The sequence below is a fragment of the Cyprinodon tularosa genome, unplaced genomic scaffold, assembly GCF_016077235.1.
Source record: "Cyprinodon tularosa strain WSP-4 unplaced genomic scaffold, ASM1607723v1 ctg430, whole genome shotgun sequence".
Classification (NCBI taxonomy): Eukaryota; Metazoa; Chordata; class Actinopteri; order Cyprinodontiformes; family Cyprinodontidae; genus Cyprinodon; species Cyprinodon tularosa.
Window position 1 is genome coordinate 757,664 of NW_024039153.1, and position 27,280 is coordinate 784,943.

The 27,280-nt window shown below is 38.5% G+C and overlaps 2 protein-coding genes across 4 annotated transcripts in view; one reads left to right on the top strand and one right to left on the bottom strand.

Moving 5' to 3' along the window:
- The window catches only part of grm1b (glutamate receptor, metabotropic 1b), a 48,443-nt gene extending 37,303 nt beyond the window's left edge, over window positions 1-11,140 (bottom strand). The window contains exons 1-4 of one of the 3 annotated variants that reach the window (XM_038299520.1): window positions 10,788-11,137; window positions 10,482-10,555; window positions 9,526-10,354; window positions 3,651-3,900 (exon numbers count right to left, since the gene is read on the bottom strand). In XM_038299520.1, the coding sequence (XP_038155448.1) occupies window positions 3,651-3,900; window positions 9,526-10,240 (965 nt within the window). In that variant the 5' untranslated portion in view covers window positions 10,241-10,354; window positions 10,482-10,555; window positions 10,788-11,137. Of the gene's footprint in view, window positions 1-3,650; window positions 3,901-9,525; window positions 10,355-10,481; window positions 10,556-10,787 lie in introns of all 3 variants that reach the window. The other 2 variants (XM_038299521.1, XM_038299522.1) reach the window with 2 other exon arrangements.
- Window positions 11,141-15,470: 4,330 nt separating this feature from the next.
- Window positions 15,471-27,280, top strand: part of shprh (SNF2 histone linker PHD RING helicase) — a 34,780-nt gene continuing 22,970 nt past the window's right edge. The window contains exons 1-8 of the mRNA XM_038299563.1: window positions 15,471-16,064; window positions 18,360-18,489; window positions 18,584-18,802; window positions 21,602-21,680; window positions 24,855-25,005; window positions 25,099-25,198; window positions 25,279-25,538; window positions 25,634-26,269. Of these exons, the coding sequence (XP_038155491.1) occupies window positions 15,480-16,064; window positions 18,360-18,489; window positions 18,584-18,802; window positions 21,602-21,680; window positions 24,855-25,005; window positions 25,099-25,198; window positions 25,279-25,538; window positions 25,634-26,269 (2,160 nt within the window). The 5' untranslated portion in view covers window positions 15,471-15,479. The remainder of the gene's footprint in view (window positions 16,065-18,359; window positions 18,490-18,583; window positions 18,803-21,601; window positions 21,681-24,854; window positions 25,006-25,098; window positions 25,199-25,278; window positions 25,539-25,633; window positions 26,270-27,280) is intronic.

Sequence of the window (27,280 nt, forward strand, 5' to 3'; positions counted from 1 at the left end):
GGCCGCTCACACTGAGCCTGGTTCTGCTGGAGGTTTCTTCCTGATAAAAGGGAGTTTTTCCTCTCCACTGTCGCTACAAGCATGCTTAGTGTGAGGGATTGCATTTGAGTCAATGAGTCAATGCAATCAGCTGGTTTTCCTTAAATAGAAAACCTTGAATCAATTTGACTGTATGATCTGGTTGAACTGTAAAGTGCCTTGAGATGACATGTGTTGTGAATTTGGCGCTATATAAATAAACTGAATTGAATTTTATATGTGATTGTCCTTGAACACACCAGAGTAAAATAATCAGGTCTTTAGCAGCACTTTGTGTATGTTGGCAGCATTTCTTCCATTTTTGATTTCTGACCTCTGTCTCCTCAGACCTCCGATCGGTGGTGGCAGGCGGTTACACAGAACCAGATTCTGCTTGTCGTGTCTCACCTTAAAGAGACCTTTCCTTTTCTACTTCAGTTCAATAGATTACTACAAAGTAACTCAATGCATTCAGCTTGATTATCTCTAACTGTAGAAAAAAAGTAAGCATAACAAAAATGTAAGGTATTTTTTATAGTTAAGATTGAATGGGATTGTATTTAACAGGCTTACTTTTTATACATGTCTATATATGAATCAAGGTGTCTAGTCCTATCTAGTCAGAGAACCTTCTTCCAAACGTTTATCTGCCTTTGTTTGAGACAAATTATGTTTTTTTTTTTACTGCTTTCTCAAGGATTTTTTTAACCTCTCTTATTGTCGCTCTTTCATAAGTGGAGATTTGTGGAGTTCAAGACTAATAGATGTCCAGTTGATCGATTCTCCTTTAATGTGGGTTTCTCCTGCTATGATCTTCTAGGATAATTTTTCTGATTGATACTCATCTTCCCAGCCCTATTAGTTTAGACTCACAGTCATGCATTGAAAGCTTTATAGTTAAGGCTACCTCTTCTTATTTTTGTGGATGATGGATTGAGCAGTGATCTGTAAGCAAAATTGGTTTATAAACTACAACATCTCCTTAATCGTCTCCCTGACCTGCCTGCTGTATTCCTTAGTCTCTATAATACTGCTTTGTTAGCCAATATTCTCTAAAAACTCTCTGAGGCCTTAAAGAACAGCAGTGTGTGCACTATAATTAAATGACACACAGGAGGACCAGTAACAGAATGAAGCGATAAAAATACACGCCACACTTAATATATTTATGAATAATCTTTAAAATCATGTATAATTTTTTCCCCCCACTTTAGAACTTGAATAAATAGAAGTTAATTCCTGGAGTATGATCAAATAAATTAAAAAAGTAAATAGTTTTAGGCACAGGAAATGCGCAGTAATCTTTTCAATGCAACATCAGTCTTAAATCTAGGTCCTACCTGACACTTACTCATTGAACAAATTGGTGTCTGTCCACAGGACAGAAATATCCCACCTCAAAGCCACATTTGGGTTGTAAGAAATTGAAGCCAGCAGCATGTTTGGCTGGGCCAACGCTTCAAGAATGAGCTGACAAAGGCTGTGCAGTATGACAGTCTCAACAGTACCTGGCCATCTGCTTCTCAGCATCACGCCACCCCCAAGCCAACGCTCCAAGTGCCAAAACCCTCCAGCTCTGACGTTGGCTCACACAGGCACCTTCTTTATAGTGCATCCATTTTTACATTGTGTAGCTTCAAATCGCAAAACTGAAACTGATCAAGTAAAGATTAGAAGCCACAGAGAGAAGAAAAAAACTGACTTTTTTTATTCATTTCCAAGTGGAGCATCACTTCAGAGTTCATTAAAATAGTTATTTGTTTTTTGGTAAGTGTAAGAACATCTCAGTCAGCCTCCACATAACAGAACAGAGGATTGGATGATGACCAGAACCTCCGGGCTTTTAAGGCGCCCCTGTATGTGTTCACTCACTGCATTGCTCTAAAAAACATTTTCTTTTTTAGAAGTCTCCTTGACCCAGAAAACTTAAAGCCCCACACACACGCTGCTTTTCTGCTCTCTTCTCATCAGTTCAGCAGCAAAGCATGAAGAATGAGAGAAAGCAACCATTTCATTTCATTCTATTTGATCATTTGAGTTGCAGGAAGATCGAGGTGACACTTTAATGCATGAATGGGAGAAACACACAACCGGCGAAACATCTATAATTCATAAAAGAGATTTAACTTTAATCATAGCCTCATTTTAGCTGCTCCTAACTGGACCAGAGATGAACTAAGCTTCCACAATAAGATCTTTCCTGCCATACTAGCTTTGATGTTCCTTATTGCACATTCTTAATATAATGCTGGAGGTGCTGTCCCATATTAGCCCATCCTGCCTGTGATCTGACAGCGAGCGGGGAAACCGGCTGAGTGGATGCATTATTCATCAGTGAGCCTGACTCAAAGCATCTTCTGCTTTCAGAGGAACTCTTCAGCAAAATTTGGAGCATTTCACTTTCATGTAAACTTTTGTGTAACTGATTTGTCTCGAGGACACCTACCGCAGACGTCGACATGTAGAAAACAAAATAAATCTCTCAGTTAAGAATTAATTATGTTATTTATAATTAAATTACCTATGAACCTGTGGTAAAATAGAAGCAAGGCTAAAAGTAACTCTAGACCGGTTAAAGGTATAGTTGAGGCTGTTTTTTTCCGAGTGGATCATCAGAATAAGTGGTCTTCCTAACAGCCAATCATTCTGGTGATATTTTTAAGTAAGGCCATCCTATGTGCTCGTTCCCATTTACACTTACCAGTGGTGAGTCTGACATAGTGGAAAAATTGCAAATCTTTTGGAAAGTAAGCAGTTACAGTGACTTTTAAACAGAGCTCCCGCTCACCTTTAATAGGCGTTTCCTCTCGTGAGCCGGTACATGGTTGTGCATGTGCTTTTTTTTTATCAAAAAGTGGATGCTAGGAATCCAGTTTGTGTGGCCTGTTTGTGTGTTTCCGTTTTCCACCACCAGGAGGTGCCCTGTCTTCGCTGTCCCTCCCTGCACATCTGTGGCTCATTGGATCATTATCTGGAGGAGTATTTGAGCTGTGGACTGTCACTACCTCGACGCCAGAGTGTTTGCCAGTTTTGGGTACTATAGCCAAGCTGAGTTTAGCTGAGTCTAACCTAGCTTTATTTCTCTGAGTCTAACGGGTTTTTTGTCTTTGCTCCCCGGAAGGAAGCTTTCCTGTGTTACTGGATTCCTGGACCTTCTCCCCCCTGGAAGGAAAAACCGAGTTACGCTCCATTACTCCTCGGGGTCCAACGCTTGTCAACCTGTCCGCCGTCCAATCTGTGCACTATTCCCTGGATTTACCACACAGTAAGGATTCAAGGACTAACAAGGCCCCCCTCTAACGTGGCTCCCATTCTTGTAAATCTAAGTGCTTCCAAGATTCCCACTGTACCTGAACTGACCACTGAACTTCCCTTCTCACTTCCAGTTCCGGGTTACCAACTCCTGTTTTACCCCAAAGCAGTTAAACTTTTTCCGTGCTCTCTGACTGGTTTCTCTGCATGTGGGTCAGATTCGTTAAACCGATCATGACAGTGGATAGGCCAGGTCTTTTCAAAAATTCTTCAAAATCCTCCACTATACCTTTAAGTTTGATCATTCTTCCTCAAAAAAACAAAAACAAAACACTTCAGCTAAACCTGGAAACCCCTGGGGAAAGCAATCTTTAACAAACCTGCCAATTAGGAGAAACTCTCCTGCTACTCCCAGCCGCCGCATAGCCATGAGCAGCCCGCGGACTGTCATGCCTTCACAGAAGCAGACAACAACTCTGGCTTTAGGGAGACGCTCCCGCAGCTTTCTGAGCAGCCGGTCGAAGTGCTTCTCCCCAGCATTGCTGTAGATTTTGTCAGAATGAGCGATGCAGAGGCCTTCCTGCGAGGCGAGCTCTTTGAACGCTTCCATCCCGCTCTCCCCATAGTTACCTGAGGAAGACAAGAGGAGCTGTCAGCTGAGGATCATTCATAAGAGAAAGGAAATGATCAGTAGAATCTCTTTCATCTAACAGAAGGTTCCTTAATACCCAGGCTTGTTTTTCAGCCATAAGCGAACATGAGGGCTAACAGAAGGCAAGAAATAAACATACTCATCTTGTTGTTAAAGGAATAGTACACCAAAAACATGATTAGCCTTCATTTTCTACTCACCCCCATGCTGAACAACACTCTGGAGTACTTTTTTGATATCTCAAATGCATCTGGAGATCTGGGAGGCTTCTTGCTGTCTGCTGACATTCAAATAATGGAGGTCTATGGTGCCCGAGGCAGAAAGGTCCATAAAAGTCCACAAAAACGTGTCAATATTCCTCCATACTGCTCGTCCAATGTATTCCAAGTGTCCTGAGTGGGTAGCATCCAGAATTTACTCGAAACGAAGTAATTTAGAACGTTTTTAGAGCATAAACAGTAGTGTATAGGATTTCCTGAAAGCGCGCGCCGGCGCGCTCACGACGCTACGGAAGCCGGCAGACCAAACCAGATGAAAGTGCGCATTCAGCGTCTGCTCTGCTGATAATGCAAGCGTAGAAGAAGAAATGTGCTGTTTACCTGTGCAAAGAAAGAAACAACGAAAGAAAAATGTCTGAGGACTTCAGTGTTGAGGAAGAGCAGGAGTTCTTTGCCGAGCTGAATGCGCTGGTTTGGTCTGCCGGCTTCCGAAGGCTCGTGAACGCGCATGTGCGCGCTTTCAGGAAATCCTATACACTACTGTTTATGCTCTAAAAACGTTCTAAATTACTTCGTTTCGAGTAAATTCTGGATGCTACCCACTCAGGACACTTGGAATACATTGGACGAGCAGTATGGAGGAATATTGACACGTTTTTGTGGACTTTTATGGACCTTTCTGCCTCGGGCACCATAGACCTCCATTATTTGAATGTCAGCAGACAGCAAGAAGCCTCCCAGATCTCCAGATGCATTTGAGATATCAAAAAAGTACTCCAGAGTGTTGTTCAGCATGGGGGTGAGTAGAAAATGAAGGCTAATCATGTTTTGGGTGTACTATTCCTTTAATGCTTTCCAGCTCGGATGTTAAAGATTATAAATTAAAGTTACCAATGTTTTAATGGGATGATAGGCTATTTTTACTCTCATTATCAAATTTGGTCTAAACATCATGTAGAAGACAGGCAGGAAATTTGACTCCAAATAATATATATATATAATATATATTATATATATATATATATATAATATATATATATAATATATATTATATATATATATATATATATATATATATATATATATATATATATATATATATATATATATATATATATATATATATATATATATATATAAAATAAGTCAATATTACATCATAATTTCCATTCTGGTTGTTGAAATATTTTATCTATATTCATTCACCTGGACCCTGTAATATACTGTAATTAGACTTTATGTTATGGATCAACCCTGCTTTCAAATCTATCTTAGAATAAACATGTTTCCATGACCTTGCTGAAAACAAGCTTCCCCACACCATGATGCCTCCACCATCATGTTTAACCACTGGTAAACTGTGAGATGGGGGGGAGCAGAGTTGGTTTCCCACCACGTGCAGCAATTTCCTTGTAGCCCTAAAAACCTGTTTAGATCCCTGATCAGAGCATCTTCTTCCATATGATTTCTGTCTCTCCTATATGGCTTGTGGCAACATTTAAAACTGACTTTTTTATGATTTTCATTTAACAGTGACTCCACAGGTAAGGTCTGCGGAATGAGTCAGTAATATTGCTTCTGTAAGCAGATTCTTTCACCTGAGCCTCGGATCTCTATTGCTCATTTTAAGTTTCCAAACCCCAGGGCTGTTTGACTAATGCTCTCCTTGGCACACCTCTCAGCTTAGCTGTGTGTGTGTGATGGTTCAAAGCTAAGGATATTGTTTTATTACTCAATACTCCTTCAATCATGTCCGCACCCATTCCTCACCTCTTTTCTGTGTTTTATTTAGATTCCATTGTGTGGTATTCTCTGAAAATAGCTGAACACATATTTAAATATGTAGCTGATGCTTTAAGGTAATGCCCTGCTTTGTGTTCATCTGTCACATCAAAATACCAATGAATGAAATTGAGGCTTGTAACTTGAAATTAAAAAATTTTGATAAATACTTTTAAAGAGCAATGCATAATATAATGTAGCTCCAAATAAAAAATTATACCCCTATCCATCTATTTGTGGTAAAATATGGAAAATGTCATTATAAGACTTGACGTTCAAATGAACAAATGCGAGTTAAACGCAAACACATTTTTAATCAGAAAGCCAGAATTGATTATTGAAAAAGATGTAATTTTTTAAGGCTTAACTGGACCTACAAAATAATGGAATATGACCTCAGATAATTAATGACTCTGCTAAGCCAAGAAACTCTCCAAATGACAGATATGATAACATTTTTTACATGAACATATGCATGAATGCATGCTGCACACACTTTCACAAAAAAAACAGGATGCATTGTGTATGTACTATATCTCAAATAGTTGTGGTGTCTGAGCCTGTTTGGGTGCAGTTTTGGTTGTGCTTTCTCCCTCTCTCACTGATAGGTGTGGCTTGGGAGAAGCTGAATGCACAAAGCTGAGACTGATCTTCATCTGGAGCAGTATTTAAAGCCTGGCTTCCTGATTGCTCAGTGCCTGATGGTCACTGTCAGTTGGTAGATGTGCCAACTTCTTTCCCTTGTGGAAGTAATCACTTCAGCCTTTTTGTAAATATTAATCTTACCTGTGCTCTGTCTACCCAGGATCCAGCTCCAAATCAGTCTCCAGCTACCAGGCCACACCACCCACCTCCCTCATCTCCAGCTGCTGCAGAGAGCTTGCCTTCCACCTCAAACTGCCCCTGCTTCCAGAGCCGCCTTCCTTCCCTGTCTGCCTGTGAACCAAAATAAACTTTGCTCCTTTCTCCTAGCCTGGCTGTCTGCATTCTGGGTCCGGCACTTAGCCCCTCACAGTAGTAGCCTAACTAAGGAACAGGTGAAAGGTGGAGTGGATCATGGATGATTCACCAGTCCATTCCAGGGCTCATAACAAATGTGTTAGGAATCCTGTCTGGTTGGGTTGTGTGTTTGTGTTTTCTCCCTCCACCACCAGGTGGCGCCCTGTTCTCGTTGGTCCTCCCACACACCTGCGCCTGGTTGGCTCATTATTGAGGACTTCTTAAGCGGTAGACTGTCACTACTTCAACGCCAGAGTGTTTGCCAGTTTTGGGTACTCTAGCCAAGCTGAGTCTAACTGAGTTTTTGTTTGAGTCTAACGTGATTTTTGTATTTTGCCTTTCAGCAGGAAGTCATCCTGCATACTGGATGTGTGGCCTTCTCCCCCTGGAAGGGTTGTTTGAGCTACACACTGAGCAGGGGATTAATCTCCACACGTCCCATTCAAGTTCTCCAGGAAATCTATGTGGCAGTCCGCTCCATTGCTCCTCAGGAACCAACCAAACCAAAACCTGTCCGCCCTCCAACGAGCCCCTCTATATCTGGAAAAACCCACACCGATTAGATTCTGGGAAGAAACCTTTCTCTGAAATCATGAGTCCCGTTTATCTCTGTTTTTGCAAGACGTTGTCAATGTTCCCATGGACCCTGAATTTCTCTTCTCACTTCCAGTTCTGGTTCACCAGCTCTCTGAGTTGCCCTGAATCCAACCCATTTGAACTCCTCAATAAACCTGTTAAACTTTTACTTTGGTTTTCTGCATGTGGGTCAGATCTCTTTAAAAAAAAAGGCATGACAAAATGTACACTAACTTAGATTTCATACTGCATGTAGGGCACCGTGTTCTGTTACGATAAACTTTGATGTATCTAACTGGGACCCTGTGTGATAGGCCACCAAAAAACATAAAAATCTTTTATGATTCAGTTTAATAATAAAGGTAATGATATGCATTTCTTATTCAGCCCACTCAATATTCTTTGAGTCCTAAACTATTCAGTATAACTAACTCTCTTCACTAGTCACCTTTTTTGTAAATAGAGTCCTAATGAGAGTATGGCTCAACCACAGCCCTATTAAGATTTGGCCATCTCATTAAATGAATGGCCAGGTGGGGAGTGCAATAATAGGACAGCAGCCAAGAGGCCTATTTTAACTCTAAGTCCAAACTTGAGAGGAGGTCTCTGGACAGTATAACGATGCATTTTTTTTTTTTGATAAAAGCAAGAGGAGAGCCATTGTTTTGAGAGAGTCATAGCAAGTTTAGATGTTGCCACAAGCAGATGCACAGTGTATATTTAAAAGGAGGTGGACCAACACTAGGCCTACCTTGTGTTTTGTGGCAAACCAACACAGCAGACGGCTTTGAACACACCACTTCTATGAAGGAACATGGTAATAGCAACATCATACAGCAGGGATACACTTTTTAGGAGAAGTCAGGGAAACTGGTAAAAACTGCTGGAAATATGGGAACCTTCTAGGAGGACAAGGTGCCCAATAAAAGGTGCAATTATACCTACAAAGTGATCGTGCAGATGGGTTCAATACAAAACCATGCTAGAAGCTTCAGTTTGTTATTAATCTAAACACATGACTGTTTAAATTAAGGTAGGTAATACTGTAGTGTTTTCTTCTGAATATTTCCAACTTTTTATTAACCCTGAACTCTGATCTGTATTTTTTTTTTCTGTTCCGTCTGTTTTGCAGGATTTTAATGCCAAACACGTTGGCTGTCTGGTTTGCTGCTTTTAGGTTCTACACAAATCAATAAGTGAAATGACATTTTCCTTGTCTACAACATAAAATCCCAATAAGATACATTAATTTTTTCCCAGTTTTGAGATGAGAAAATAATGAAACACTTAAGAACCCTGACCCCTAAGGTTGCTTCACAGAAATGCTTGTTTCAAAGCAAATAAAATATTTGATTCTTCACTCGTCTTAACATTATATTTCCATGGGATCTTTTATTTATTAATAAATGTAAAAAAGAACAATTTTGATTCAAATTTTCCAAGCTGCAGAGAGTGAGTAAATCCTTAAACATCGTATAAATGGAATGTAAAATATCTTTTTAAAGATAGATTATTTCATTGTGCTTTACTTGTGGTTATTTTACCAGAGAGAAACTATTAACACAGATAAGCAAAAAAATAAAATAAAAATAAAATAGAGCTGGAAATAAAAAACAAGCACATAGACTGCCCTGTTTCTCTTTCTCCCTGTGAAATCACCTCCTGAAGATACTAACATCATAAGCCTGCCTCTGTCTTTGGCCATCTGCTATTACTTTGATGAATCAATATGAAGCAACTGCTTTCTCTAAACCAAACCAGTTTGATCTTGAGCTGTTGGTTTAGTAACGAAACATTGAATGAATTCCAAAAGTTTAACTTGAGGTCCTCTTTTTTTTGCTCTTGCTCTCTTCAGGGATCGATAAAAGTTCAGAGACTTTAACATTAATGTCATACTGTGGCTATGAAAATTAAATAGGTGTTAATATTCCCTGAGAGAGAAATTAAAATTAGGTGATTTACTCTTTAATTGATAAACAATTCTAAACCAGACATTCAAACAAATAAAGTAGCCACAATAAGTCTTACCCTCTGTGTGTACTGCAGACACATAGGTCCAGTTATATCGTTTGACAATGTCCAACAGCGCTCTGGCTTGTAGGGTGTCTGAGGGCACAACTCTGAGGAAGTACTTGAATAATGTCTTATCGCTAAGATCAATGCTGGTTGCAGAATATGCTATCTGCGGGATGTTGAACAACTGCAAAAGGTTTTGGACTTGAATTGCAACTGAGCTGGAGCCAGGTCCAATGACTCCAGCAATGGGCTTCTTGGTTGGAGGCGGTTGACTGGAAGGGGCTCCTTCAATGCACCACTTGGAGCCCTCTGTGTCGTCCCGGATGGAGATGAGAGAGTCTCGTATAAACTCTATGCTTTGTTCAAGGGCAACAGAGGAATGCCAGCAGGAGTCCCTGATCTCACAACCCAGGGTGATGTTTGGTAGCAGGTTGGGGTCAGAGTTTATTCGATCCAGGGTGTGGAACATGGCCTCCACTCTCTGAATGCCATACTGCTCACGGACTTCTCCACATTTCCTTTCTGCCACTTTCTCTGCTGATGGCTGGTGATGAACAGAAAACAGGGCGCCTATTATAACATCCCCGTCCATTCGTGCCACGAGACGAGAGGCAGAGCTTGGGACAACTGACCTTTCATACTTTCCTTTGGACAAAACAAATGCCTCAAAGAGTAAAACAGGCAAATACAAAATGCTTATTACAGTCAGGTAAATCATGTTTGTCATTGTATAAGGGATGGGTTCAGATTTATGTCCTTTGGGCCATAATAGAGGTCCATTAATCCCTTCTGGATACAATGGGCTCTTCAATGAAGTGGAACCTTCGTCCTTGCTTTTGACCTGCAAGTTAAACAGGGAACACTGCATCTTAAAATGATTTTTTATGCAATTAAAATGCAAATCACACAGTGAAAAAAAATAAATACAGAAAGAAAATAGTAGCAAAACATAAGCGTGTTGAAAATACCTGACAGTTCTGGATGGCGTCAAGTTTCCTGTCACAAGGGAAAGCTTTTTAGTTTCAGCACCTTGGACAGCAACCTGTGTTACGTTGAAGAAATCATTTGTTTGTTTTTTTTTATTGATCTTTTTAACTTTTACCTTAAAACATCACAGAAAAATATAAATATACCTGCGCTTAGATACATTTTACTGACAATGCAATAGTTACAACTGTAGATCTTACATGCACAAGCATATTAATCAGGTAAAGCTGCATATTTAATAGGATTTAGGAAGCAGATTTTCAGGTAGCAAACATGAGTTTATTTACCTGCGACAGGCAGCTCCGGATATGCGGGCTCTGTGTCTCCTGTGCTGCAGCCAGACTGAACCCCAGCTTCTTCTCACCAACAGATCACAGTGAGACTGACTCCCTCTCTCTGTTTTTCTATCTGCACTGATGCCCCCTTCTTCTCCTTTCCCTCACTGCATCTTAAAAGCGGGTCATAGTCACTGCAGTGTCCCTGATTTGAGTGCACGGTTTGTAAACGTCTGGGCGGGACGGTGACGCACTTACAAATCCGATTTTGGGGGCGAAATATTGGGGTTGATGTAAAAAAAAAAAAAGAAAAGAAAAAAGAAAAAGGAAGGTATTCAGTAATCAAAAAAACGTCAACTTTTATGGCTAAGAAGACTGCGCCAAAACAACATGACGTAGGAGGCCCTCCGAAAAAATAACTTCGCCTAATATAAAGGGACTCATCAAACTTCCATTAAAATTTCGCTCCTGTTACATTTCGATACGGACAGATGTGATGCATGTGCATCTTGAAGGTGCAGCTGATAAAGGAGGCCGCTCTCTGGCGACACCATGCGGTAAAGACATGATACGACAACCTTTCATTTTAAAATATTTTTGAAACGTTTCATCTCTACTTCGTCCCTTTGTGCTCTTATACCCAACGGCGTAGGTTTGATTTAATGTAGGTTTGATGTAATTGGTCTTATGCAAAAATATGCATGCTCGTTTTTTTTTATGCTACACGTGAAAATCAGGGTGTATTTCGTTTAAAGACAAAAGCAACATTTCTTGCTTCATTTACACAAATTTTATAAGCACTACACACACTAGATGCTGTTTATCAATGACTGAAGCTTAACTGGCTCTGATGAATGAGTAAATAGGACTTTGAAAAGGTTTGCATTTGAAATTACCAGTGACTAAGACAGTAGGTAAATATGTGCCTATTTAACAGAATAGAGTCTAAATATGTTTGTTATGTGTGGATTTATACTTTTTTTATTTTGAAGATGTAGAATTGTGCGGAGGCTAACAGAGGTAAAACTCACTCTTATCTTTTAAATGTTCTTTTTGTACCATAAAACACAGTGAAATAATAGAATCAAGGGACGCCAAATAAATGTCTTGTATTTACATGTGAACTGGAACTAGATGAGGAACTGACAGTGAGCTTTTAATATGTTAACTTCACTCTACAAGTTCTACATCTAGGCTGTAGTTACTCTGTTTAACCCATTTCATGTTTTTTATTTAGGGCTGAAACAATTAATTGGATTAATTAATTATTGAAATAATGTAATCTAATTTAGTAATCGATTAATCATTATGGAGTATCGAGACTCTAGAAGATGTCTTTAGCTCAAAGCGTGACCAACTTAGAGCAAGAATTATACTAAAATTGTAAAAAAAAATTGATAAATATTTTGCCTTTTAGATAAAACACGTTTTCGTCTTTCAATATTCTCCATCTAGAACTCCTCTACTGCTGCAACAACGCTGTATTTTTAATTATAAACATGGTATTCACATCTAATTGTTGATAGGGACAGGTAGGTGTGTCCAAAATTTTGGTAGGGACATGTCCCAATGGTCCCTATGAAAACCTACGCTCATGCTTATACCATAATATGCGTAATATGACCAGATAGATCATGGAGAGGACCAACCATAAATAAATTAGATATTAATCAATCATATTTCATTGATTTTGACTGCCTTAATGGTACTCATAAAATTAATGACTAAAATCCTAGATTAAAAACTGAATTTTTTTAAAGGAATTTTATCCCAATACCTCTTGGAGGTCTACAACTTCTACTACTAGCTGATTTTATTGTTCATAAACTCCCCATTAAACTATCAGAGTTTCATAAACAAGCATTATTATACTAGAAAATGCTCTATGTACATAACTACTCTCCACACTCTACTATTATATGGAATCATACTATATAACAATAAATCATTATTTCATAGAAATTGGATGGAAAAAATATAGTCTGTTGTACACTTTGTGGACGATTATGATTACATGTGAAATTATAAACAATTTTGCATGAATTAACATTTTTACCCCTCTAAAACTGAATTTACTAGATTAGTTAAAGCTTTACAAAGCTTTGTCAAGCTGCTGCCTACCTTTGTGAAGCAGGAAAAAAACTAATACAAAGTAAATCCAGTAGAACTTTTTATTGCCTACCTGGAATGAGTGACAATAGTTGAATAAACTTTTGGCTCTCAAAATGGTATCAGTGCCCTATTTGTCGGTACTGGCCGATACCAATACCACCATTTTAGTGCTGGATTGGGGCCCCACCCGATACTGGTATCAGTATCAGCGCAACACTAGTTGTAATCTCATATTTTGTTAGCGAAAATTCTTCATTCACGAATGCAGAGTACTAAAATCACCACCAATTTTTGACTTGTTTTTTCCTTCTAATGAGAATTCAATTTATGTCTGAAATCTCTGGAACGTACTGCAAAATATGAAGACCTGTATAAAATGTTGATAGAACTTCATTCTGAACCACACTGCTCCCCTTTTTTTTTATGGATTTTGTCACTCAATGTTGTTTAAAAGATGTTGACTTTATATTTTCAATACCTAAATGTACCTCTTTATGCCTACGTACTTTTGAATTACTGTGTGCCATATTTGTTTGTATATATATATATATATATATATATATATATATATATATATATATATATATATATATATATATATATATATATATATATATATATATATATATATATATATATATATATATATATATATTATATATTATATATTTAAAATATATATTTATTTATTTTGGTAAATAAAAAATAAAAAATTTCGGAGATCCGAAAATTTTTTTTCCTTCCTCATAGTGACGTCACTTCCTGTATGTAAAGATGGCCGAGAAGAGCGTCGCTGTAAACAACTGAGCTGTGTATTGTTATCGTTACTTCTCGTTAATGGGGACCAGCTTTATCATGCAGCCACTTGTGCAACATTAAAAGTACCTGGAGCGGCTCAGAAAGTAAATATGCGTTTTAATGTCATTTGCTATAAACTGCCACACTATTAAATCCTCAGTGTTACGAAAGTGCTGCCGATGTATCATTGTTTATTTACCGAAAGCATGGCTGCCTCTTTCGTAAATCTGAAGCAGTACCTTGTTCATGTGGGGAAAAAACTACTAGATGACGATTATCTGTACGTTTTAGCCTAAATTAGAGGCGGTTTTATGCCCTGGAACATATTTCGTAGACGTCTCTGTAATTTCTGATATCAAAAAGATTTCAAAATGCTTTAACAACCAATATATGTCCGAAATGATGAATGTCACCACCTTATGTGCGCGCGCGCGTGTTATGTTTATAAACGTATAGTACCTTACAGGTTTAAGTGATGCTAAAAACTCATAGATAAAAAATAGAGGAAACATTACAATGACATTGAGCAACTTACCACCTTAACATGAAATATACATTTTAAGACCTTATGAACAAATTTTGCATATTTATAATGTTAGAAAAGGTATTATTAAATTATATTACAGAAAAAAAAAAGAATATCTCTGAGAAAAACTAATTATAACCAATCAGTTACATAAACAGAAGCAGAATGTTGCTTATATTAGAGATTTTAGATTCAGGTTGATATTATGATTGTTTTTGGCTGATATCGACCTGATTACTACATCCCTATGAAGTGGTATGCAGCAAACTACACATAGTGATGGTGGCCTTTTTTTTTTTTTTAGGATTGTTATTTTTCTGTTGATGGGGCACCACTAATGATAATAGCTGAGAAAACATTCAAATCTATGAGCTGGAGCTGCAAGTAAGGGTTATTTTTGTTTTTGATTAATCTGTCAGTTATGATTTAGATTAATAATTGGATAGCAAAAGGTGCCTTAAAGGTATAATACAGAATTTTAACCTTGTGAAGCTAAAGCTCTGTCACTTAAGGGGATAGAGCATATTTACAGGGTTTAAAAAGGTTTTAAATAGAATAGAAGATGTTTATATCTTGTTTACATATTTGGTTTAATTACTGCTGGTAGCATGTTAAGAGTTTGTATACTCCAGTTAACGATTAATTGATTTATTTAATTAATCAACAATAGGGCTGAAACAATTAATCAGAGTAATCATGATTAAGTGATTATTGGAATATTGGTCAACTAATTTAGTGAATGATTAAACATTAACTGAAGGTTAGAGACTCTAAATCATGCCTTTAGCTGACAGAGAAACCCACTTAGAGCAGTTATAATAAATTGTAAAAAAAATTAGAATTAATCTATCAATATCCTCCACCCAGAATTCCTCAGGTGGAAACATTTTACTTGCAGACCCAGCTTGTCTTAGAACTAAATAGAAAGGGATCTCTTACAGCTTAGATCAAGTGTGTCAGGCTTATCTGTAGATAAGCAGCATTTTATTATCAGCAAAATATTAGTATGTCTATAGGATTGTCGTTAAACGAGGATAAAAGTTGTTGCCATTAATAGAGAGAAATAATAAAAAGCACTTTAATGAGAAAATCAACTTAAACTTGCCATCCGTATCAGTCAGGAATTCTACTATCTGTTTGCAGCAAGCAGAATGAAATTACATTTATAGGAAACAATGCCGAATCAGTATTGTTATTAAATGGATATTTACTTTTGAAAGGTAAATAAGTTTAATATTTGTATTTTTTTAACTGCTTAGGGTTTGACAATGAGCAGTCGGAGAAAGAGGGCCCCTCCTGTGAGGGTGGATGAGGAATCAAAGAGGAGGCTTGAGTGGAACATGCTGGAGGACCGCAAAAACGACGGGATCCAGGAAGGTGACGAGACTCCATCCTCTTCCTGCCTTACAGCCGACCCCACTGCCAGCAGCTCCTTTTTCTCAGCGGTAGAACATATCCCAGAGGCTCCCTGCACCAATTTGTCTCAGTTTTTAGATGAACTTCCAAGTACGTCCTCAGATAGTGCCTCAGCATCCACCTCTCTGGCACTCTCTGTGGTGCCAGTTTTGAAGATGGGCCACATCTGGAAAGCTCTAATCGGGGAGTTCAGCATCAGGCCAGCTTGGCTGCCTTCCGACTACGAGCAGAGATCTTTTATGTTGTGTCGGACTGGTGAGCAGCTCTACCTGAGTTATAGCAGCGGTGATGAGAGCTCTGGGCTTCAGTGGAGCCCTGAGGATGACAGCTGCCCAGTGGAGTGCAGCCTCAGTAGGATCCCGTACGAGGACCTGAGCTGGCTGCAAAAGAGGAGGGTGGTGGAACTCTGCCACCAGACAAAAGAACAGGAAGTTAAGGTACAGTGCCTTGCTGAAGAGCTTCTATCCAGAGCATTTAAACATTTTATTCCTTAACAAACACAAAATTAAAAGCATTTTGTTGGGGTTCTATGTGGTACACAAATTAGAACATATATGGTCATTGTTTGTTTTCTGCAAATGAATACTTTAAAATTCCAGCAAGCAGTTGTTCGAATAACCTTATTCAAATGTAACATTTATATAAGAGTGACCAGAGGAAAGCTACTACACTGTGTGCAGAATTATTAGGTAAATGAGTATTTCAACCACAACATACATGTTGTCCTACTCCAAGCTGTATAGGCTTGAAAGTCAACTACCAATTAAGTAAATCAGGTGGTGTGCATCTCTGTAATGAGGAGGGGTGTGGCCTAATGACATTAACACCCTATATAAGGTGTGCTTATTAGGCTACTTCCTTTCCATCGGCAAAATGGGTCAGAAAAGAGATTTGACAAACTCTGAAGAGTCAAAAATTGTCAGATGTCTTTCAGAGGGGAGCAGCAGTTAGATCAACTTCCAAAAATATGAAACTTTGATATTAACGAGGCTTTTGGGTTGATTAAGAACACGATTGTGGCCCAATAATAAAAATAATCCTCAAAAATACAACTTGCCTAATAATTCTGTACACAGTGTAGAAACTTAGCAAGCATGTGAAAGAAGTTGCTCGGGTCAGAAGACACCAAAGTTAAACTTTTTGCCGCCATGTGAAAAAGTGTCATTTAAAACTAACACTCTAAATCCCACTGAACGCTTCGTCAAGCTCCTTTTTAGCAGAGGGAAGGAATCTAGTTCATAGGAAGTCGATTGGGGCTACACCTTCATAATCCAAAAAATAAATCTGTCTGAAGCTGCAGATAAGTTGGAATGGGATGGAGCTTCATCTTCCAGCAGGACAGGAACTATAAATGGACAGCCGCAGCTGCAATAGAATTTAGATTAAAGCATATTAATGATTTACAATTAGCCTTGGTCCTAATATATATAATTCCTAAAAATCTTCTAATATTATGCATTTTGCTTTACTATTTCCATAATTGTAAATAAATCAAATCAAAGGTTATTTATATAGCACTATACAATCAATTCTAATTGTTGTGATCTACTGCATCGATTCTTGATGCCAAGTATTGATTCTTAATTTAAAAAAGGAATAAATAAAATACATGAATGGTTGGCGCACATCCGCCAAAAACAAGTGGAATACAGCTTCCAGTTAGTAGATGTCGCTGCGGATGTGTTGACGCCCGCTGCTTTGTGTCACAAGCATTTCCTTCCGAGGGAAACTGCGACGAGTCATTCATAAACAAAACACGGAGGAGACTGAGAAAATTCGCCCGGCTCCATCACATTTCAAGTTAGATGTTTGAATGCATTTAGGCTTTAAAAACGAAATTGATATGACGCACGTAATTTGCAAAAGGGGAGATGTCATACATTTGAATCTTTCCATTTCATTGGTTTAAAATACCACTGAGGCCATGTAAACCGCACTGATTATCCTTATGTTGTTATTTCAAGTTTTAAAAATCCTAAGATCTTTTTGTCAGTGTGTCCACTCCAGTAATAGTAATATTTCTGTCCAGTATTTGTTTTCATGGCAGTACTTCCAAAAGTCTTTTCAATAAATACAGCAATGTATGAATTCAGTTGTATCAATGTATCAATTGAAAACACTAACCACATCACACGCAGCCAGTCAGCCACTGGTAAGGGCTGTATTTTTTTCTAACAGTGTTCAGTAAAAATATCGCAATGCATCGCAATAATTCAAGCATCATGATGCATCGTGATAGAATCGCATCGTGGCATGTGAATCGTGATTTGAATCGAATCGGGACTTCTTTGGTAATACCCACACTTACTATACAACAACACCAGGAAGACCAAAGGGCTTCACAGAAAGATAAAAACAGTGCAAAATAAAAGGCTTGTTTTTCAGATTTAACGTACCTTTTGAAAATAAGAACCTTTAAGCAGGTATTAAATATACTTTCTTTTTAATCTAGGATACATTTCTGGATTAAAAATTATTATTGATTTGATGTAATATTGTTAAATCATCCTCAATACTTGGAAGCAGAAAGAGTATGTTTGTAATTGATATTTTTAATGTAGTAATTTAAGTTCCATGAAATAATGAAGTTGTTGGTAGCATTGTAGTTTATTAATTATGACAGATTGGGATGTTTTAGAGATATTTCTGTCCTGTTTTGAGAGCTAGTTTAGAGTATGATATTGATGTTTCTTCATGTTACACGACAGCTTTGTATCGGCTCTGTTTGACAGGTGGGAATTTATTTGCTAGAAACTGGGCTCGGAAAGCCAGAGTTCCTCAGTGAGGGAAACGCTCGTCTGAAGAAAGCCAATCAGCTCATGCAGAAACTCATGGAATATTTCTACGATTTCATCATCCCTGGTTGGTGTTTGGACCCCATTTGTAAAGCTGCTAAAGTAATCCCTGACATCTGTAGAAAAGTCTCATAACAGTTTATTCTTTTTCCCTCATACAGAAGTTGTAGATAACGAGGAGGAGGAGTGTGACACGGACCTTGAGAGGCAAAATGTGGAGGAACTTTACGATTACGTGAGGCACCAGCATCAGAAGCAGAACCAGGATGTGACGTATGACGTCCAGCACCAGGTTCTGATTCCCGTCCTCAGGCCGTATCAGAGCCAGGCAGTTAACTGGATGCTGAGGAGAGAGAAATACGGCATCATTGCACCTAAAGGTATGATTGTTAAGTTCAAACCTTCTAAATTCATTAGTTCAGATTATTACTAGAGATTAGAGTTGCCCAATATATCTGAATACATAGTCAATGCAGTATCAGTGAGTGAAATTTAATGTATTGTAGCAAACGACTGGAGTGTAATAATTATTGACTACTATAGCTCCATTTACACTACCCACTGGAAGCCGTGCTGAGTTTGGACCAAGCTTGGATCAGTTAACCGTGCTGAGCTCGGTTCCTTACAACCATTTACGAATTACGCTAGCACGGTTCCTTGCCTCCTAGTGACGACCTACGGTACTACTGCTGTCGTAGGAAAACTTAGTGATTATGTTTTGTTCTGTCCAACATCGCCTGGATAGCGTCGTCCGCCAAAATAGCAATAAAAGCCGCTCTTTTGAAGCCATTTTAAAAAATGTAATTTACAATTCCTCTTCTTCTGTGTTGTGGTGGTTGGCAAATAACTTAAGATGCGCATTACTGCCAACTACTGGAAGCTAACTGTAAGGAGATGACATGGTCTGCTCATGTGCTCTTCGTTATCAGAAACCCGAACCAAAACTGACTCGTGCTGAGCCTTACTGATGAACTAGCACTAGATTAGCGCGGTTCAGTTGTGTCTGGCACAGTCCGGTTCAGTTTGCGTGCCACTTACACTCAACAGTTATCTCGGGTACCATGCTCGGACTAGCCTAGTAAACAAGCTCCACCCGCCAGAGGCCAAAATCATTTTTGCCTGCGAGTTGGTCTAGCCTCCATCAATGCCCCAGGCCCTAGAACTGGCGGGCCAATCATAACGCAGAGACGTATTTGGAATTTTTGGATGCAAAGCGGGTGGGGTTTTTAAGGCGTGACGACAAAGCTGCGCGACGCTGGAGAAAGCACAGCAAGGAAGATGGCAACAACTATTGAATGCATGATGAACTGCGGCAGCAGCAGCTTTCAATGGAGCGCTCCATTGAAAGTTAAAAGTTCTCTTTTCTGTTGCTGCTGTTCAATATACAGTAAGTACGTTTTAAGATCATTTGAGGCCAGAATATTATACGTCACTATATGGGTCTTTTACCGATTTAATGCGTAATAAAAAAAAACTATTTCCGAAGTTGAAAGGACCACGGCAACCAGCGGACTTCTGAGGCTAACAGCAGCCAGGGCTAACGTCAGCCCGTCTGCAGAGGCCCTCTCTCGGCATAGTCGAGTGTGAAGGACCGCTGGCTCTGATGGCGATTTTTGACTCAGCTTTGGAATCAGTTTTGGAAGGTTAAGACTTGGGGTTTTTGTTGAAACGTGAGCAGGAAGAGGCTCTACACTCATTCATTTTTAAATCAAATCAAATCACATTTATTTATATAGCCCTTTACAATAGCCAAATGGTACCCAAAGTGCTTTACAACAAAGCCATAAAACAATACATAACACATATAAAACATACAAGATACAATTAAAAGTGCTGTAGTGGTGCAGTGCTGCAGGACATTAAAAGCCTTCCAGAGGTGCATAGAAAGGAGAACACAGAAAGAGGACATCTAAGAGACAGTATTATCCTAGTCAGATTTAATAGCTAATTTAAAAAAGTGGGTTTTAAGTTTTTTAAAAAAAAGGCTGAGGTCAGTAGTGGTGTGGATGTCAGGGGGTAGTTTGTTCCACAGTCTGGGAGCAGCGACGGCAAAAGAACCATCGCCCCACTGTTTGAGTTTTAAGAAGGTCGTATTCGCCGTTTTTCCCGACAGGCTGTTTGTTTCCACTCCCCCACCAGCCTTCTGTTGCGCTTATAAAGTCACAGTCAGTTGCGCTCATCGGTCAAAGCGTTGGCCAATAGGCACAGACATAGTTTGAAAAACAACGGGTTACTCTCATCATCAATCTTCCGATGTCTCATTCATCGGGGCCAGACTAAATTACACATTTAATCTCACATTTAGTCTGTTTTATCAAGCTATGTTTGAACCACCCTTGGCACAATTTCAAAAGGGAAAATGGAGTAAATGGGGTTTATATCCCAAGTGTTATTAACTTTTTAATTACGTGCTTATTAATAGCTAGCCAGCTGAAACAAATAAATGACTTTTCCCTGAATGCTAAAGGTCACAAATGGACAGATAGGAGAGAGAAGAAAGGAGAAAACAGGAGGCGGATATCCAGGGCATGGCAATATGCAATTAAAATCTTATCAAGATATTGGATATTATCCCGTTAACTAAAAATAAGTCCTGTATGACTGTGACTGCTACAGCAGCAATCAAAGCTCGATACTCATAAATAACACATTTAAATAAAAACAACACATGTAATAAAAGACAAGCATCTCCAGTTAGATCAAGGATTATGATTTATATAACATCTTATAGTAAGAGCATCTAATCATATTCTTAAAATTTGTCAATTTTGCAATGGAAAAAATGAAAGAAAAAGAAGGAAAATAGTAAAAATAAACAGTTTGACAACTCACCTAATTTCTAAAGTTATTAATTTATCATTGATTGCAATTTATCGTTTAGATAATTGATCAAAATTCTTATCATGATTGGTCAAGATAACAATAACTAATGCTATAAATGCTTACCCCCACTCAGATCTTTATCTCGATATTTACTGATATTATTGCCATCACAACATTTTCCAATAACACATTTCTCTGCCTAAGATTCTGATTGTTATAATTCGCAGCTACAGCAGTGAAAATTCTTCTGTTCTTTTGATCCTTTGGATTTTATTCATTCATTGATGTAAATTCAAAAGGTTCTGTCAGTTTTAGATCATTAAGATTATAATATGTTTTCTGTGCTTTGTTCATAGAACAATCCCTACATTTCCTCTGGCGAGAGTTGGTGACTTTATGCGGCAAGAAATTGTTTTATAATCCTTTTACTGGCTGGTAAGAACTCCTGGTATATTGTTGACAAAACAAAATAATCTTAAAATATTTGCTATTAAGATGGAAACAATCCCTTGTATAAAAATGATTTATGTTCTTGGTGTATTTCATGGCTTTGTCTGCATTTTTAATTCTATTTTTCATTAGTAGTTTTAAGGTCTGTTGTCATGGACATCTAGGAGTAAATCATTAATGATAAAATAAATCCATCTCCAAATCCAATCCAGAAAAATCAAGCAATCCAGTTTTCTGCTCCTTTTCTTCCTAGTAAGACTTAAGCTGCAGCCTAAACCAGTAATACTGTAGATTTCCTAAAACTTATGTAAAATACATAGAATTCAATTCAATTCAGTTTATTTCTATAGCGCCAAATTCACAACACAAGTCATCTCAAGGCACTTTCCAGTTCAACCAGATCATCCAGTCAAATTGATTGATTGAAGTTTTTTTCTTTCTAAGGAAAACCATTTGATTGCATTGACTCAGTGACTCAAATGCGATCCCTCAGTGACAGTGGAGAGGAAAAACTCCCTTTTAACAGGAAGAAACCTCCAGCAGAACCAGGCTCTGTGTGAGCGGCCATCTGCTGAGGCCGACTGGGGTTCAAGGAATAAAGCTCTCACCTGTAGGTGGTGCTAAAGCTGAACACAAACGTTTTATTTTGGATTGCATGTGGAGTAGCTCTTCATAGAGGCTGGTAGTCCTTAATGTTGACATTTAAGGTTCAAATACCAGTCAACAAGTCTTCATCCACAAAATCTTTAGAAAAAAAACTGTTTTAGTGAAACAGGTGAATGAATCTGAATCAAGCATTGGAAACAATGATGATTATTTTAGGCCTGAATGGTCCAAAAATGTGCATCTTATTAAGAGACAGAACGCGCCAGTATTTTAAAATTTAGAATAAATAGGAATTTCTACATGAAGAATGTTTTACCGCTGGTCTTGCTTTTTGGTCACTTCTATTATTTTATTTCAGATATTGAAATGAATTTACATCCCAAACAAGAAGCGTAATCCTGAGGTGGTGAACCCAGTTTATTCACTTCTAACCCTGTGTGGCGCCACGTTAAGAAGAAAAAGAAATGACATTTTTAAAAAAGAAAAGAATTACAAAAAGCAGCAAGATTGAAAGATTTTTTTTTTTTTATGAATAATTAAGTGAGAAGTGAGAGCTTTTAAAAAATGGTTTTCAAATTGTTGTGATATTATATTATGTTAAATTCCCATCCAGGTTGGATGCCATATTAAAGGAATAGTACACCCAAAACATAATTAGCCTTCATTTTCTACTCCCCCCCATGCTGAACAACACCCTGGAGTACTTTTATCAAATAATGGAGGTCTATGGTGCCCGAGACAGAAAGGTCCATAAAAGTCCACAAAAAATGTGTCAATATTCCTCCATACTGCTTGTCCAATGTATTCCAAGTGTCCTGAGTGGGTAGCATCCAGAATTTACTCGAAAATAAGTCATTTAGAATGTTTTTAGAGCATAAACAGTAGGGTATAGGATTTCCTAAAAGCGCGTTCACGAGTCTATGGAAACCGCGGCAGACCAAACCAGATGAAAGTGCGCATAACAGTTATATTCAATTCCCAGCCAGCTAGGAATTTATATTTCTGATACTTTAAGATGTTTATTGCCCTTCCCGGTAGGGGTGGTAAATATCTTATTTAATCAGATATTATTTCGGCTGTTATTTATTGTTTATGAACACACGCCCTACTAGCTGTGTTAGAACAATAAATGAAAGAGTGATTCAAGCACTAATCATGGTCAAACAGTTATTTCTGCACATACATGGAAAAAATTCTCCACAACTTCTGTTCAAAATATAAGAGTTTATTAACAGAAATCATTCAGCATTCCTAGCATATATTTTAGTTTAACACTCTCAACTAAGACTAGTGAAACTAAACTAAACTACTATGTTAGAAGAGGAAGGGGAAACATGGTTGAAAACCATATTACAGTTTCAGATGGATTTGTGTTTATCTGGAAGAATTTGGGATATGATGATGAATAAAGATTAATACAACATTATTTGGCCAAAAATGTTTTATTAAATGATTTGCTTAATCAAGAACCAATAACCTTTAGTCAAATGATTATTTGAAATAGCTAGCAGCGACTCTTGGTCATACTTGTTAATGGAAATGAGCATCTGAGGAACACATGAACACTAATGTTATATCGGTGTTTAAACTCTTAGTGAAATAAAGCTTGCCCAACCTTCAACAACAGCTCAACACATGTTACTATAGCATTGCACGGCATGCAGTCCATCCTGTTAGCTTTGTCTTTACTCATCAGTAAACACATTAAAAAGACCAAAATCCTCAAAAGACATATTGTTTGTTCTGTCCCTAAATTGTGCCAGACCTGCAAACCTTTTGTCCATGTCCATTTGGAATGCTTGAGTTTTCATGCAGCTTAGCAGGCAGGCTAACAGCAAGGCAGGCTTTCTTGTCCATATGGCTCACACCAAAGGATCCTTAGGAGACTTTGTCCTACAGTCTGGATCTGTTTGTTCTGAATCTCAAGAGAAATGTGTTGCAAAAAGTCTTTTTTACAGCAGTTCGGTTCTGAAAAGTCACCATCATGACTTGCAGAGGTCTTACGGCTGTTAATGAGCCAAAATTCAATTAAATTCAGTTTATTTCTATAGCGCCAATTCACAACACAAGTCATCTCAAAGCACTTTACAGTTCAACCAGATCATCCAGTCAAATTGATTCAAAGTTTTCTATCTAAGGAAAACCAGTTGATTGCATCGACTCATTGACTCGAATGCAATCCCTCACTCTAAGCATGCTTGTAGCGACAGTGGAGAGGAAAAACTCCCTTTGAACAGGAAGAAACCTCCAGCAGAACCAGGCTCAGTGTGAGCGGCCATCTGCCGAGGCCGACTGAAAATTGCATCCTATTCTCTGGTCATCATGTCAAGATGAAATATGTAAACTGTTTCTCAGTGTCCAAGAACCATGATCATACGATATGGCACAGCATAATAATTTTGGCCTACTGTGAGTGCGTGGGAGGTATGGGGAGGGACAGACTCGGACCCCTTCCTTTGCACCTTGCAGTTCTAATTGTTTCCTCCATTCTATTGCTTCTTTTTGATGATAATTTCCAATGATAAATATTTTCTATTTTTCCTGTGAATTTAGCTTAATTCGAGAGTTCCCTCTCGCTGGTATTGAGTGGCCTGGTGGGATCCTTGCTGATGAGATGGGCCTCGGGAAAACAGTGGAGGTCTTGGCGCTTATCCTTTTTCATACGCGACAGAATCTGGAGCAGGAGGCCTTCACATTGCCTGTGGTGCGGCTCTGTTGTTTACTACTTTCTTTTTTTTTATTTCATGCTTGAAAAGTAGTTTTTTTTTCTAAATGTGTCACCTTCTTCCTTTTATAGGGAAAATCTGTAAATTACTTCGTTCCTCCTCGTCCTTTAGAAAAGAAAGTTACCCGCTGCAAGTCTGAAGCTCAGCCCAAAATAAAAACCTCCCACCCAAGTACATCACCTGCATTTATCTTGGACTCTTTAGAGTGTTTAAAGTTCGTTTCATAGTAATCGAAATGTTTTTCTCCTCAGCCGTGCGTGTGATATTGCTAAATGCGATAAAGGAAATGCGGACCGGCAAAGGAGCCTCAGTCAACGCTGTTTTCACCTACATCCGGGCCACATACGGCTTTGACCTCCTGAAGAACCGCAATCACATCAAGAAGACGCTGGCGAAGCTAATAAATGAGGGCATGGTCGACCGGGTCAAGGGTAGAGGCTTGGCGGGGTCGTTCAAGTTGGGAAAAAACTACAAAGAAACAAAAAAGATCCTGTCAGGAGCACCCAAGTCTGTAAGAGTCCATAACTGTTTGAAAAAAAGAAAGAAAAGATGCTTATTAATCATTGTGTTTGATTTGTGGCTTTAATCTGTGTTTTTCTATGTTAGATTTTCAAAACGGCAGAGAGCACGCCTAGGAAAATGTTTCAGAGACGAGCAAAAGAGAAGGCAGAGGCAGCTCTGCAAAACTCCCTGTCAGATGATCAAAGAGATCTGAGTCCTGCGTCTGACTGGTGTGAGACAGAAGGAAAAGAAGGGAAGCAGTGGGATGAACGTTTGAACGAGCGGGCTGATCAGGAGGATGAATCGATGGATACTACCGCAGCATCTGTGAAGATACCCCAGGAGAAAGGTGAGGACATTCCCAGAATCAACGAGCCGCTCGAAGAAAGAGGAGAAGCCTCTCAGACGGATTCTCAGGACGAGACAGAAACTCCCACCAGAGCATCGGTGGTCCCGTTCAACACCCTGGATTACCGCTTTGAGTGCATCTGTGGAGAGCTGGGCGTTATTGATTACAAGGCCCGCGTGCAGTGTATGAACTGTCAGCTGTGGCAACATGCAGACTGTGTCAACTATAAAGAGGAAAGTCTTACGACAACCCCCTTTTACTGTCCTCACTGCCTGGTAGCTATGAAACCAGTATCCACTGGTGCCACACTCATCATTTCCCCTAGCTCCATCTGCCACCAGTGGGTCGAAGAGATCAACCGCCACATCAGATCCTCCTCCCTGCGAGTGTTGGTGAGAACGTTGGTGGTTTTAGATACAATCTGACAGATGAATAAAAATCAACCATTAATGTGTTTGTATTGGGAATGTATGATTGAAACCAGTACAGATGGTTTTAGATGTGAAGTGTTTTTAAACTGTCCCTTTAAGCTTCTTTTTACAGGGTTCCTGCGGCTCCTTAAAAAGTCTTAAAAGGCATTGAATTCTTCAAAATAAAACTAAGGCCTTAATTGGTATTAAAATGTCTTAAATCAGTCTTTTGTAGGTCTTAATTTTTAAAATATCATAAATAGGATTATATTTATTACGATTTCTTTTTGTAATCTAAATAAAACATTCAAATTGACAATTTTTTATTTATTTAAAAAAAATAACGGCTCGCCATTATTGCTTCCGCCCCAATAGGGGAACCAATAAAAGCGCTGTTGCGGCCGGGACATTTGGGAGATGCACCATTAACTTTTTGTCTGGAAAATATGAGCAAGTGTAAATGTAATGAAAATTGTCTCCAGCCAAGAGTTTTCTCCATGGCTTAAAACCAGGGAACATGCATGAGGCTCAGTGGATTTTGTGCAAGAAGTCATTCAAGCTCAGAACGATGGGAATTAAGGCAGTGGAGTCGCACATGCGAAGCACGAAACACAAAGCGTCAAAATGGAGTTACAGAGAAACAGCCGGTATTTCTCAGTTTAGTTCCACCCTTGTCTCTGCAACGCCTCCACTTATCACCAAATCAAACATACTAAGAAAACCATACAAAGAAAAATAGCTACAAAAAAGACTTAGCACTGGTTATGTTGTGGCTTTAAGACTGATTTGTTTTGTTCCCTGCTAAAACAAAGTTTGTGAATTCAGTTAAATAATTGTTAAAATATGTCTGTCATATTTGTGTTTTTAGCTTTCTTCCTGTATGGGAAGCTTTTCAAAATTTGAAACATTAGTGCAGTGGTTTATGTTATAATAAACCTTTGGGTTAAGTTGTCGCAAGCAGGTTTTTCTTGTGTTTCTTGTAAATTTGGTCTT